Source organism: Astyanax mexicanus, chromosome 18 (assembly GCF_023375975.1).
Source record: "Astyanax mexicanus isolate ESR-SI-001 chromosome 18, AstMex3_surface, whole genome shotgun sequence".
Classification (NCBI taxonomy): domain Eukaryota; kingdom Metazoa; phylum Chordata; class Actinopteri; order Characiformes; family Acestrorhamphidae; genus Astyanax; species Astyanax mexicanus.
Window position 1 is genome coordinate 27,737,078 of NC_064425.1, and position 14,414 is coordinate 27,751,491.

Here is a 14,414-nt window from a genome sequence, read left to right on the forward strand (position 1 = left end):
TCCTTTCCACTCTCCTGTTCCACTCATTTCTAAATGTTCTTCCGTGACCTCACTCTCAGTCCACACAGAAGGGTCACGCTGGACCACAAGAGACAGCAGCGACCTCTGTTAAAAATACATATTCCCACAAGAAAGGCCACTAAAAAGTAGTCTGACGCTTTTCACGCAGCTATCAAAGCCTGCTTTAGCACGTCGGCCAGGCCCCTGCGAATACGCTTAAAGCAGAAGCCGAGGGAAGAGAGAGAGGAACGCTCCACTAAAGAGGGCCTTTAAAACGGGCGAGCGGCGGATCAAAGCGAGGCCGTCCGGCCCCATGCCTCAGCTGGGGTTTGATGAGGTGTCACCCGAGCTCGCGCGGCCCAATTAGAGCGAGCGGAGAGGCGCTGTAGCACGCAGGCTGGCTGTGAACTAAGGGTGACTTTTCCAAAGTGGGCAGGAGAACACGGCTGAGAATGTCACTTTCCGCACTCTCCTTCGCGGCTTCTTCTCTGTTCCTTTCTAACTCGCTCATTTTGTGCGGCACTTGTTTCATCTTCCTGTCATCATCTCGTCTATCGACTCATCCCCGTTTATGAGCAGCAGGGAAGAGCCTTTTGCCTTTTTTTTTTTCTTCTCCCACTCGAATGGAAATGAGGCTTGATTGCTAATCGTGCCAAACTTCAAGTATAAGCCCAGACATTGCTTGTGAATCGCTGGCTGCCAATGCTAAATACTCTACTGTTGCTTCCCAAATCAGCAGTCGTACATTTTGGAAAAGCACTGCGTATCATTGCTAAGCAGTTCGGTCGGCGTATTCCAGGCCCAAATGTGTCATCTGTGGGATATTATTCGGAAGATTATCTGTGTTGTAGCCGAGCTGAAACTCTCTAACTCACTCTCTGATGTAGGAGTGGGGGGAGTGTATGCTCTTCTCTGGCCAAGGGCTGCTGAGACTGCAGCGAGAGTTGGACTCTATCTCCGTCTGACACACTGGAGTGGGATCGTCCACTTCACACTCGCTCTGGCACTGCCAGTGTGCAAAGTCAGCGTGCCACTCAGACCTAGTGATTAATCCCTTACACAGAAACACACAATACAAAATCAGCTACTACGGTATAAGTTGCAGTAGTAGCTGACACAAATGCACACATGCACACAGCTTATGGTCACTGAATTGACATACTCCCAACAGAATTGGATAAAACCGAGAAGCATAAAAGCAACCTCCTGTAGGCAACATGCAACAGGCCAGGCATGAAATAAAGAGGAATAAAGCTCCCAGCATTGAGCTATGGTTGTGGAGCTCTCTTGAATGATGGTGCTCCATCCAATACCTTTGGGATGAGTTCAGAAAGATCAGAGAGGATGAGATGAGGTAGGCTGGAGTGGAGCTCATCCAACGGTCTGAATCAAGACAAGCTTTTCGTACTAGGGCATGTCTTACTGTGTCAAATTTATACCTGAATTTTCTTTGCTTGCTGATTTTGACCAAGCTCTCATTGACCAAGACCAATATATTCTTGCTGTTTAATATAATATCCAATGAGTACATTTGATTACTGGCCTTTCAGACTTTAAATAATGCAAAGAAATCAATATTTGGTGCAATAACCCTGTTTTTTAATCACAGTTTTCATGCATCTTGGCATGGTCTCCTCCACCAGTCTTACACACTGTTTTTAGATAACTTTATGACAGTCCTGGTGCAAACATTCAAGCAGTTCTTCCTCTTGATTATATTCCAGAGGTTTTCAATTTCGTAAAATCAAAGAAACCTACCATTTTTAAGTGGTCTCTTATTTTTTTTTTTCCAGACTGTATACATTATATGGTTTATTCAAATGTCATCAACTTTGGATGACTCTTTTATGGTTTTATGGTACCGGGTGTGGTCCTAGTATGTGCATCAGGAACAGCAGCATTTTATAGCCATTAAACACGTCACTGCCTATAAATTCTGAAACTGACCATTGATAAATGGCTAGAAGATAACCAACACAAGTAATAATGCAGGAACACAGATGGACTATAGTGTGTAACTGTACACCACAGCAAGGTGCACCTACAAATTAGGCCTTTCCAATAAAGTGGTGAGAGCCTCTGCATTGTTACTTATGCTCTTGAGGTTTTATGCGTCACTGTTTGATGTTTATTCTGTCTTTTTCTATTCTTTCTTCTGCAGTTTCCTACCAAAGAGGAGGAGAGGCTGTCAGCAGTGCTGGGAGGTAAGAAATGAAACCGGCTTCCTTTGTGACTTTTGTAGAAATATTGTAATTTAGTAATCGAGTAAAACATATTTGCTTGCTTAAAGAGCAATTAAAAACACACAAGAAAAAAAACAAGACATTTCACTTAATAATGAATGACCAACTGGTTTTGTTGTTGAATTCACAACATACATTTCCAAATTGCAAACACAAATAGAAATAAATAAAACAAGTAATTATTTAATAATTAATAATTTAATACATTAAGTTTTGTCTCACTGGCCAAATGCACTCATAGTAAAAAAAAAGCATATTGTTTCTGGCCAAAGTAAAGCCTGTATTAAGTCTAGAACTTGTCTCCGTTGTAATAATATAACCACACATTCGACATTAAGCTAAGCACGTTTTGTCACATTAAAAGTAATTAGCACAAAATACAGTGCTCTGAGTTTTTACATTAAATAATCGATTCCTCGAGGCATAGAAAATGAATCAATCTTTTTTTTTTTTAAATCAAGTGACTCAATTAATCGAGTAATCGTTTCACCCCTAATGTAACTGCTCATTGTAGACACCTTTACAGTGGTGTGGATATGAACCAGAGATCAAGATACCTGTGACTTTTGGGTTGGTTTTCCTTTGAATGGGAAAGGTTTTTCCGAACTAACAGATAATGCTATATAGGAACATATATCACCTGATCCCGCAGTAATGGAAGAAATGAAATGTACTTAATGGAAAAAAATAAATTCGCATAATTTGCTATTATGCTTCCCATGTCAAAATTTGCAAAACTATAGTGAAAATGGATAAATTTTAGGTAATAATGTTTTGCATGCTGGTGATCTGCTCAGGTGTGTGTTACATTACATTTCTGACTTCTGATTTCTATAAGCTTCTGTTTGACATTTGACAACCAGTGTGAGACTCTGAAAGACTGGTTATATCTCAATTATTTAATTATTATACAAACTGAATGGGATTCTTCTCTAGAATTGCTTTTTTTTTGTATTATTAGCATTTATGTCTGTCTGTGTCTATATTTCTTCCTTTCCTTGGCTATCCACACCAAGATCAACTAAATGTTAATGTCCATAGCTTGGAGATGTGTTTGAACAGCACAGGCTCCTGAATACCAGGCTTTTTTTTAACCCAATTTCAAGCACAAACCAGTGAAAACATGCTGTATTATATTAGCCAGTCACAAGACAGTGGCCTGCACTTACATCCACATGGCACTAGGGGTCAGTGTTGGCTTTATAAAGTGCTTGGATTTGGGTGGAGGAAGAGGACTTGTAGAACAAAGCTGCAGGAAGTGGAGAGACAAAAAGCTCATCTTTTCACTCATCACGCCTGTTGTCTGTTTATGCAAGCATTATCCACATTTATCCCCATTTCCTCAATGCATTGTGGCATATCATCATTCACACTGTAGCCTGCTGGGTGCGTTTGGGTGTGTATGTTTGTGTGTGTGAGTGGGTGTGTGTTTGTGTGAGTGGGTGTGTGTTTTTCCACGTTCTTTGTCCGGAGGAGTGAAAAAGCTCAAGCTGGTGAAATTCTTTTTTTTTTTCTTTGCGAGACGTCTTACATAAAATGAACGAGGGGAAGTAGACGATCACAGAGCTTTGGGGCTCTCTCCGCTCTATGGAGACCCCCACCTGCCAATGAACCCCCCCTCCCGTCCTGTTTGAAGCCCCAGTAAAGGGAGCGTTGTGGTCTGTAAGATAGCTGTAGTGAAACACAATCCACGGCCAGCACCTGGGACACGGCCAGCGCGGGCCGACGGTTAACTTTGAGCGTCAGAGTCGGAGATTTCACAGCACTAAACACTGACTTTGATGTTCCCGTACGTGTCTTTGATGCCTGTCCCCATAAATCTCATGCTTTTTCCTTGTTTCTCTCTCTCTCTCACTCTCTTTCTTCATCTTCCTGTCTCTGACCTTGTATCATCATCGTCTTTCTTTTTGCTCAGTAACAGCAGCAGCAACAGCAGCAGCTTTATTACAACACTGTCTTCCTTTCCTGTCTTTAACTGTGCTTTACTATACACACACATATGTTTCTATGTTATGGACCTTCATATATTTTTATACTAATGCACAGTACTAGTCAAACGTTTTGGACGCACCTGTTCTCATTCATGTGTTTTCATTATTTTTATATTTGTATATTTTTACATTGTAAGTTTAATATTGAAGACTATATTGAAACTATAAAGAAACACATGCAGAATTACTTAATAAAATGGTGTTAAACAAACTCACTTGAAATTGTTTTCTCAGCGCCTTGAAGGAGTTCCTGGAGGTGCTGAACAATAGTTGCTGCTTTTCCTTCATGCTGTGAAGTTCCAGCTCATCCCAAATCACCGTTTTTTTGTTTTCTATGTAAACAAATTGGGTTCCATATGTGTATCTTAATTGTTTTGATGCATTTAATATTATACTTATCCAAACTGAGTATTCTTGATATTGCTTCAGTAATGCTTCTGACTATGTGTTTGTTTGTGTGTTTCTGCAATGCTTTGCAGTGTGATGCAGGGGTCTCAGAGCAGTGAGAAAAGTTAATAACATTCGTTCGAAAGAAGATACTGGATTTCTTCTTAAAATCTACTTACAGCTTTTTATGGAGATTGTCATTAAGGACTTCTGGAGAAAAAAATATTGGTGAATGAGGCCCATTGTACCCACAGTACTGCACACCTTAATCTAACAAACCTGAGTCACCAGTGCATAAACCTGTGATAATGCTTGATTAGCAGTATTGTGAGTGTCAGATCACGGAGACAGTGGTAATCTAGAGTTTTGTGGATCTTTAAGAGCCTAATTTTTCAACCTAGGTCTACCAAACATAGCCTGTTTAGCAGAAGCTGTAGAATGCTAATTGTATGCTGGACTGACTTGGACTTGGGGCCAAAAAACGCAGCTCGACTCTATCTGAGCCTATGCACATTCTAAGAGATCTTTTTTTTAATGATCACCATGTGATTTGTTACTTTGCTACATTGTGATAATCACACCATAGCTTTATATAAAATAGTATAAACAGACCATTTTCTTGAGCCCAACCCAACAGAACCTAGGGAAAGTGGTGTAACCGCCGAGTTTGGACACAGAATCTAAACTCTACTGCTGCTTCTTCCATTTGTTTTAATACTACTGCTATCACTACAATTTCGTATACCACTCCTACTGCTATTTCCAACTATTATTATTACCACTGCCACATTTTACTGCTATTATTATAGCTACTACTGCAGATGCTGCTACTATAAGTACTATTGTCACTACTGCTCCTACAAGTAGCATTAATACTGCTATTGTTTCTGCTCCTACTGCAAGTACTGTATTTTAACCACCTACATACTATTAGTAGTACTCCTACTGCCACTACTGCTATTGATGTTATTATGGTGACTACTACTACCATTACTACTACTGCCACAAATACTACTGCGATTTGGTTGTTCTAAATAGGTGTAAGTGTATGAGCAAATGGGTGTGTGCATTAATTCCAATGATTCTGGTTAGGCTGCAGACCCTTATGGAAATCTTTACATACTAACATTCAGTGGATGTAGTTTTTTTTTCCTGTAAAACAAGGAGGAAATGTGTGCTATATATAAGGAATCCGAGATGCAGCTACAGGTTGTAGTTGTGTAGTTCATTGCTTGTATTTTTCTTCTTCACACTTTTTTGATGCGAATACTGTTGTGAATGTGTCTCTGCAGGCCGGGCCTTTTGAACATCAGTGAGCCAGCCACTCAGCCTTGGCTAGCAGACACATGGCCCAACAACTGCTCCAACCAGAACGACTGCAGCATCAACTGCTGCACTGCAGGCAACGGCAACAGCGACAGCAACCTGACCACCTACAGCCGCCCCGGTGAGTGTGAGAGTGAGTGTGTAAGAGTGAGAGTAGTTAAAGATGTCTCAGCTGTAGAACTCCAAATGATTAATTATACATATTATAATATACTTTACTTATACTATACAATTCTATAATTCACAATTATAATCTGGAACCATGACTGGTTGAGTTCTGCTCATGGTAAACATGGTAAAACACCCAGACTCAGTCATTTTGAGCCTTCTGTTGAACAATCAAAGCAAATGCCAACATAATACAATGATAATAAGGATTCTCAAAGACAGTATTCTGCAGCTCTGTGATGCAGTGGTGTGTGTGTTTGTGTGTGTGTGTGTGTGATCTGAAGGTTAGAGCTGAGCTGTTTTAGACAGAGTGTGTAGCTCTGGAACGGCCTTATGGGCTTTACTCTGCCAGCTAATCGAATTGGCCAGCTGATTTCCATACTGTTGTTGTTATAGCCCCTAAATGCAATTTCCTCTAAGTGCTTACTTATTTAGAAAACAGGAAGCAGAAGCAGAGGTCAAAGAGAGGGAGAGAGACGAAGAGAGAAAGAAAGAGTGAGAAAGAGAGAGACAGAGAGAGGGAGAGAGCACCTGAGCATGCATCTGCTATTGATGAGAGAGTGATGGTGGAGGAGAAGTAGGTTAAAAGAACGGCGAAGTGGGGAAAGAGTGATGGACCGCCTCCAGGTGTTCTTTTTGCAGGTGTCAGCTGTGACTTCACACGCAAAAGAGAGAGCTAGGGTTGTTCCAGGACACACACACACACACACACACACACACACTCACTCACTACTGTACTCTGAAGTGTAATGACAGGTAAGTTGATTCATTGTAGGGCTATCTCTACTGATTGTATAAGTAATGAAGTAATGAAGGGTTCCACTTTATTTTTAAGTGTTTTAATAACTTTGTTATAGCACTTGAACAATCTACACACTAACATAGAAACTACTGGTGTTATTTTGTTGTGAAATATGGATTAATGATAAATAATTAATTATTAGATATGCTTCATGCAATACCTAATATAAATACATCATGTACTTAATATAAAGAGGTGGGCACTAGGCCTATGTTAAGGCCTATTAATGTTACATTGCTACATACAGCTCTGGAAATGAGAGACCACTTAAAAATGATGAGTTTCTTTGACTTTACCACATTGAAAACCTCTGGAAGATGGATGATCACAAGCCATCAAACCAAGCTGAACTGCGTGTATTTTTGCACCAGGAGTGGTATAAAGTTATCCAAAAGCAGTGTGTAAGACTGGCAGAGGGGAACATGCCAAGATGAATGACAACTGTGATTAAAAACCAGAGTTATTCCAGCAAATATTGATCTATGAACTTTATGAACATGAACTTGTTTTCTTTGCATTATTTAAGGTCTAAAAGCTCTGCATCTTGTATGTTATTTCAGCCATATATATACAATATACAATATACAATATTACATAAACCTTTAAATAGCAAAATCAGAGAAACTGATTCTAAAGTGGTCTCTATTTTTTTTTTCCAGAGCTGTATATTTTACAGTAGTGCAGATTGTGTATTTACACTTGTTTATCAAATTCAGTTTTAACTCATTGAATTACACACAAATTCCTTAATAGTTGCAACAGTATATTCTCACTAATAACACATGAATAAATGCATTTATGTGACCTGCTGATTCTACCTGCTAAAGTTATTGAGAGACACGTGTGTAATCATTACACAGTCTGTACTACTTTAATACATCTGTAACAGGGAACACATCACCATCACTGTGATGTGGACTGTTACTATGTAATGTCTTGTCTATTAAGACAGACAACCGTATTAAAAAATAAAAAAACAATAGTCCATGTATAGCCTTTTAAAGGTCCAGAATATTTGAAAAAAATACAAATAAAGAAGCCACAAATGTTTCTCATTAGTCTGTTTTTAACTGTAAGCTTTTTTTATGAAGATCATTTAAACTTAAATTCAAGTTAAGTTTAATCTTGTAATTGTGACCTCCCTCAGTTCATTAACAGAGGTATTTAATGATACATCCTTACATACTACAAGATTTAAAGTCTTAACGTTCTCGTGAAAATGTTCCAGTTAACCATTTTTCCAGTTAAAGCATGCATGTAGGCATACACTTAATTTCTTTCTTTCACAATTTCACATACCCTAAAACAGAGCCCTGTGGGTCTTCACAAAATGTCCTAAGCTAAATGATTTCACATTTCCAAATATTTTACAATAGATCATGCATTATGACTAGTAACTGAATAACAAACCCAGAGTTCAGTGCATTAGGCAGCATATTCATAGGCATTTATAGTAAAAACATGAGGAATTTAAGCACTATAGCGTGGATAGATGTTTTGCATGAATAGATTTTTGTAGCGTTAGAGATTAGACTGTCGAGCCAGGAGGACTTCAATGCTCGTTTAATACCAGCACCACCTAACCCCGACCCCTTTACGCGGTGTGTGTGTGTTTTTTTTCTCCTGCTAACATGAGCCTTTTTCTGAATCACCTTTCTTTAAAAGAAGGTAAGGAAGGATAAATGCCATGGCCACTCACTGCATGACAGTATGAAAGCTTGCCAGCTGCTTGCCTGGTGTGCCAGAAGTACTAAAACCTTTAGGAAATTAACTGCTTCGGTGGCTCTGAGGCATCTCCTGAAAGACGACTTAGTCGGTCTCATTTCATAGGGCCTATTTCCATTGACACCGCTGTCTTTGAAGAGCTGCAGTATCCCTCGTTCTGACAGAAATGTGAGCCGCTCACAAAAAAAAATCCACCAATGGCAGCGGCGTGGTATTTACCGCCGAGCTCTTTGCTCTGATCCTGAGGAGGATTTGAATATTTTATGAGCGGGGGGAAATTGGATCTGTCAGAAGGAGGTTTCTTTTACAGGGCCACTACTTTGCGAGGGGTTTGATTTGGACTTGGTGGAACATGGGGCATGATGAGTAGAGCTGTCTCCTTCAGAAAGACGTTGTGTGTCACACACGTCGCGTCTGGCACGGGTTACTAAGAACCAGCAGCGAATAAGCCTGAGTACCTCGATGAGGAGAGTGTTAAACAGACACTGAAATGTTGAGAACATCGCACATGATTTTGATGGTTTGGAAAGTTGTGGTAACTTTGTAGAGTAAGCTCCATTCAGGAGCTAGGAGGCATGTGCTCGTCTGCACCCTCCTAGGGTCGCAGGTGCCACTGGTGATGGGGACACACCAAGCGGTGGGACATTTGGATAGCCAAATTGGTAGAAAAATCAAAAAAAATAAATACAGTGTAAAATGATTTTACTAATTATTCTGTGAAACAATCAACCTATTAAATCATGTTGGCCCAACATTCAGTTCTTCAGTCTGTATTAGAAATACAGAACTGCATCAACAACCATCAATTTTACAAACCCTAAAACAGAGCCATGTGGGACTCCACAAAAAAAGTCTAAACTAAAGTAAATGGTTGCCAAAGAATTTGCTGTGGTTTTTGTGTTTAGATGAAAACCTAAATAATAAACCTCCAGATCTTATTGTTGTACACTTATATCAAAAAATAGTCTGTGGCAGTGCCTGTATAAGCTGTGAGGTGTTATCTTGTGAATGGGGTTGAACACTGGCCAGCATACTCATTGTAAGGCAACATGATATTTGTATTTATTTTTTGTGTGTGTGTGTGTTTAAGCAAGTAAAGCCTGATTGTGGGTGCTAGATGAGGACATGGGACATTCATTCCATTTACAATGGTGTGTGGGCATATTTAACACTTCTAGAGCCCCAGGATTTACACAGTAGACAGCGCAGTGGGTAGCTATGATCGTGACCTCCAGCAACTGGCTAGAATTGTGATTGCGAACAGACATGCGACTCTGTCAGAAATTACACGCACATTTAATGCAGGGTTCTTTTTAGAGTTTAGAGTTAGTACAGTATTTATCTGACCAGGGATTATTTGCGCATAGTTTACTACTGTTAAGTAAACCGAACACAAACCTTACAATTACTCCCCCACCAAAAAAAAATGAAAACTTCTCCCTGTAACTCCCCCGAAATCTGTTTATACGCTTCATCCAATCAATTCCTTCTGCTCTCACGAGTTACCCTGTTAGTATAGATTTCTGAAGACCCTCTTAGACAGATCTCTTCCCCTTCTCCTGTCGTCCAGCTGACTGCATCGCCAACTACAACAACCAGATGGACAGCAAGCCCAGCAACCTGCTGGCGCCAGACTCGGGCCTGTACGGCGACGTGGACCTCTCCAACAAGATCAACGAGATGAAGACCTTCAACAGCCCCAATCTGAAGGATGGGAGGCTCGGACCGGGGCAGCCCACCCCTTATGCCACCACCCAGCTCATCCAGTCCAGCCTGAGCAGCGGCACCGGGGGCAGCGCCGACCTCAATGACAAGCAGAGCTGGAAGAGCTGCCAGAGCACGCCTCAGAAGCAGCAGGACGTGACGTCACAGATGCAGTACATCATCATGGAGCAAAACAGGCTGAACAAGGGTGAGTTTGGGGAGAAGATATAGATGGTTAGGAGTTTTGGATGACCTGATCATCCAAACTCACCTTTACCTTTTCATCTTCATCCTCATCTGGACCCACTTTTTCCTACTCACATCGAAACCATCCTTAAACCAGTCCAAGTCAGCCTTTCACTCTTCTCCAGTCTTCCACACTTCCATCTTTCAACCATTCCTCCACGCTGCCACTTCAGTCTCACTTCATTCACATCCTCCGCTCTCACTTTCTCTCCTTTTTCGGCCGCTCTCCTCTCCGATTACCGCGACTATGAGTAATCCAACTCTCAGCGTTTCTCTCTCCGTTTGTGTTCATTGTCTCAGTGTTTAAAAGGTGCTGAAAATACGAGCCCACTCCGAAGTATCAGCTGTCTTTTGAACTGTGTCGAGCCACAAGACCTGAGATTACTATCTGAACACAAGGCAGTGTAACTCGACCCTCGACGTTTTTTGTGCATGTCTTTATATGTAGCCTCATTCTGTTCGTTTTAAAGGACAAGTGTTTTCTTTTGCGCCTTTGATGATGACAAGCATTTTGCATGTGTCTTACTGCATGCTGGGCTGATATTTCACACTGTCTTCCATGCACAATTGTAACCAGTCACTTACCAATCAGCTTAAAGCCATGCTTCAGCTATCCCCACGGTATATTATTTCATACTGGGATATTTTAGAAGAAGAATCCCTCTTTATCTGCTGTCTACAGTCTGCTTAGTCAAGCATTCAGAAATGTGCCACAGCTGGCGTATCCCTAAAACAAAAAATCATTCTCTGAATCGCTTTGTTTTTTTAGGGTGAAGGCTTACTATAAACATGTGTCTGAAAGGAGAATGTAAAGAAGTTGCTTAAAGACTTGCTTTTGTCTATAATAAAGGTTTTCTTGTTGATTGTTGATGATTGATTGAGATCTCTCTCACTGTAAACCCCTTAGATCTCTACAGAGTAGGGGACAGTGTAATGCCAGCCACCATCCCCTACAACCAGCCCCCAGAGCCCACCCCTGTTGGCACCTACAGCAGCTCTGACAGAGGCAGCAGTACATCAGGTAAGTGATGGATGCCTGTATCTTTATGATGTTAACTTTGAAAGAAAAAAATCTCATAACTTTTAATGAAAGTTCAATTACATTTATCATTAAACAGTGTTCAACAATCCACCTGAAATGTTCAGCTTTCAGTTAACAGCTGTGCTGAACTTATCAAGAGTTAATTTCTTGAATGTCTTGCCTCTTAACGTGTTTAAGAGCATCAGTTGTAAAGTTGTGTAGAGGTAGAGTTGGTATACAGTGAATAGCCCTATTTGAGTAATGTTCTAATCCATATTATGGCAAGAACTACTTATAACTAAAGTAAAGAGAAAAATAACTAAAAGAAATGAAGGTCAGCAATCGGAAACGTTTCAAGAAAGAAAGTGCAGTCGCAAAAAACATCAAAAATGTTATGATGAAACTGGCTCTCATCAGTACTGTCCTAGGAAAGAAAGAGCACAGGCACACGATAAGTTCATCAGAGTTACCAGCCTCAGAAAGAGTCTGCCCTTCATTTTAGCGTTTAACTTTTTGCTATATTTGGTTATATTTGGTAAATAATTTCAAGAAAATGATCATCACAGGTTAAGGTGCCCTCCAGCCACTATATGAATTTGTTTAGATATACTTTTAATAAAAGACTGATTAGATGCACTAATTTTTAAATTCGAACTGTAATCACTGGAATTTAAAGAAAAGCTTAAAGAAGAAATAGCTAAGCTAAAATTCTCTCACACCTCAAATGACACTACAATTTAAACACAATTTCAAATGCACTTGTACTTATTATGATGTTACTATTGCTTTAAACAATTAAAAACCCAGATAAATAAAATTACATATCACGTTCATATTCGAGAATTTTCCCTACTATTGCATATACAAGCCCACTGATTATTTTCCAGACAGGGCTTTTATAATTCGCCCCAAAAACGCTCTGACCCTGCATGATGCACGACATAAAACGATGTGGATGAAGCCAACAAACATGAAGCTTCTTGCTGGGAGAGAGATTACCAAACCTTAAGTTTTTTTTTTTTCAGCTGAGTGCATTTTTCCATTTTAATTGTTTATTAGCTCCATTATTATTACTAAGCTTTTTTTCATCCCACAGCCCATAAAAGTCCCATTTGAAGCCCAGCGTCTCACAAAGAGCAATAAATCATATTCAGAGCCCGACGCCTTCAAATTGCTTTTCCTGGATGGAGGAATAACAGTGGGATTCCAGGAGACAAAGAAGAACATTAATGTCTGAGCAGAAACGAATAAGGGAGCCGCTCTGGCTTCCTCTGCTCTATCAGGTGTGCAGTTGGGCGTCTGTAACATCTCAGTAAGCGACAACGTGTGTAAGCCTAAACGCTAAGCCCACGCTCCCTCAGGATTTCCGGCGGCGATTGCGCTCGGTGGATGGAGCATTTTGGGGGTATCCCCCCTCTTGCAATTTGCCACACAGCCATTAATTACCCGGCCTTTCATCTCCCATCATAAAAAGGGGGATAATGTTGTCAGGGCTGTGCTGTTTGTTGTAGGACAAGGACAAATGATGGCCATTTTGGCAGGCATGCAAGGCTGCCAGTGTAATGCGTCCTATCTATTTTTATATTGTATGTGAAGTTCAGGTAATTAAAGAGAAGACTTCAATGCACGGAGGCCTCACAGCTCATTGGCTCTGAATCCTAATGCCTTGCCGTTAATTGGCCTCTGATGCGTTTTCTCTTTCTTCCCTCCTTGCGTCCTCTTTTCCTCGTTCTCTTCCCACCTTCCTATCTTGCTCTCCTGCAGGCAGTGGTGAGAGTATTAGTTTTGAAAAATGGCTTCTTTTTGGAGAGCGTGGCGTTAATTACAAATAGAGGGATAATGCGCTTGAGCGTTTTACACTGTATAAATTATTGAGAGGCTGCCATTAGTGTTGGAGTGTAAAATTGTCGTAGCTGCGTCGGGCTGTGGAAAATGAGCCTGTGTTTTGTAATGCATTTTAATTTGCTGCCAAATGATTGATGAATTTCGCAATGAGATGGATATCGTCGTGCTGATGAAGGGAAAGCTTATCTCGCTGGCTGGCTTCTGTCTTTGTCGAGCAGGCAGTCAAGGGCAGAAGAAAGGAGTGCGGACACCGAAAATGCCCAAGCAGAGCACGATGAACTGGACCGACCTGCTGCCCCCTCCTCCCGTCAGCCCACCGCCATGTCAGGACTACGGCATTTCTATAGACGACAGGTGGGGACCTTACATAAACACACAAACAAACACACACTTTTCCTATTGGATTTGACTGTATGTGGAAAGCAGCTAACACTGTTCAGCTGGCGATATACAACATAAAACAACATAACATTTAATACAAAAAATATATATAGATATATTGATGCATGGTTAATATCAGCTCTCATGCTTTAATCATCTCTTTGTGTTTTGTCATGTTGGTCTGCTTCTTTCACCATGGGCTTTTCAGCACTCTCATGGCTCCGCCTTAGCCCCACCTTTTCATTAGTGTTTCCACCCATGTTTCTTTTGTAGTCTAGCTCTCTTGTTATCTTCCCCAGGTGTTTCTTGTCTGTTTCAGTGTGTACCGTATATAGAGGCCGTTTTTCTCTTGTTTTAGTCAGTAAAGCATAAATGAGATTATAAAGCTGTTATTTAAGATACAATAGCTACATATTCTTGCAATCTTAAATTTATGTAAGTAAGTAAATGTGTTGCTTGGATTCTAAATATTAAGTTTGCCAGCTCTATGTTAAAATAGGCTATTTGTAATATCATTATTATTAGTATTATTTATATCATTTTGTGTAAACGATGGAAATCACCCTGTGCTCTGT

The 14,414-nt window shown here is 40.4% G+C and overlaps 1 protein-coding gene across 6 annotated transcripts in view; it reads left to right on the top strand.

Moving 5' to 3' along the window:
- The window catches only part of robo1 (roundabout, axon guidance receptor, homolog 1 (Drosophila)), a 480,259-nt gene that overhangs the window by 451,329 nt on the left and 14,516 nt on the right, over window positions 1-14,414 (top strand). For 5 of the 6 annotated variants that reach the window (XR_007425321.1, XM_022679654.2, XM_049467115.1 and 2 more), the window contains 5 exons: window positions 2,162-2,204; window positions 5,914-6,068; window positions 10,213-10,554; window positions 11,500-11,613; window positions 13,677-13,812. Coding sequence is in view for 5 of the 6 variants with exons in the window: in XM_022679654.2 (XP_022535375.2) it covers window positions 2,162-2,204; window positions 5,914-6,068; window positions 10,213-10,554; window positions 11,500-11,613; window positions 13,677-13,812 (790 nt within the window). In the remaining variant the exon portion in view is untranslated. The remainder of the gene's footprint in view (window positions 1-2,161; window positions 2,205-5,913; window positions 6,069-10,212; window positions 10,555-11,499; window positions 11,614-13,676; window positions 13,813-14,414) is intronic. The other variant, XM_049467118.1, reaches the window with a different exon arrangement.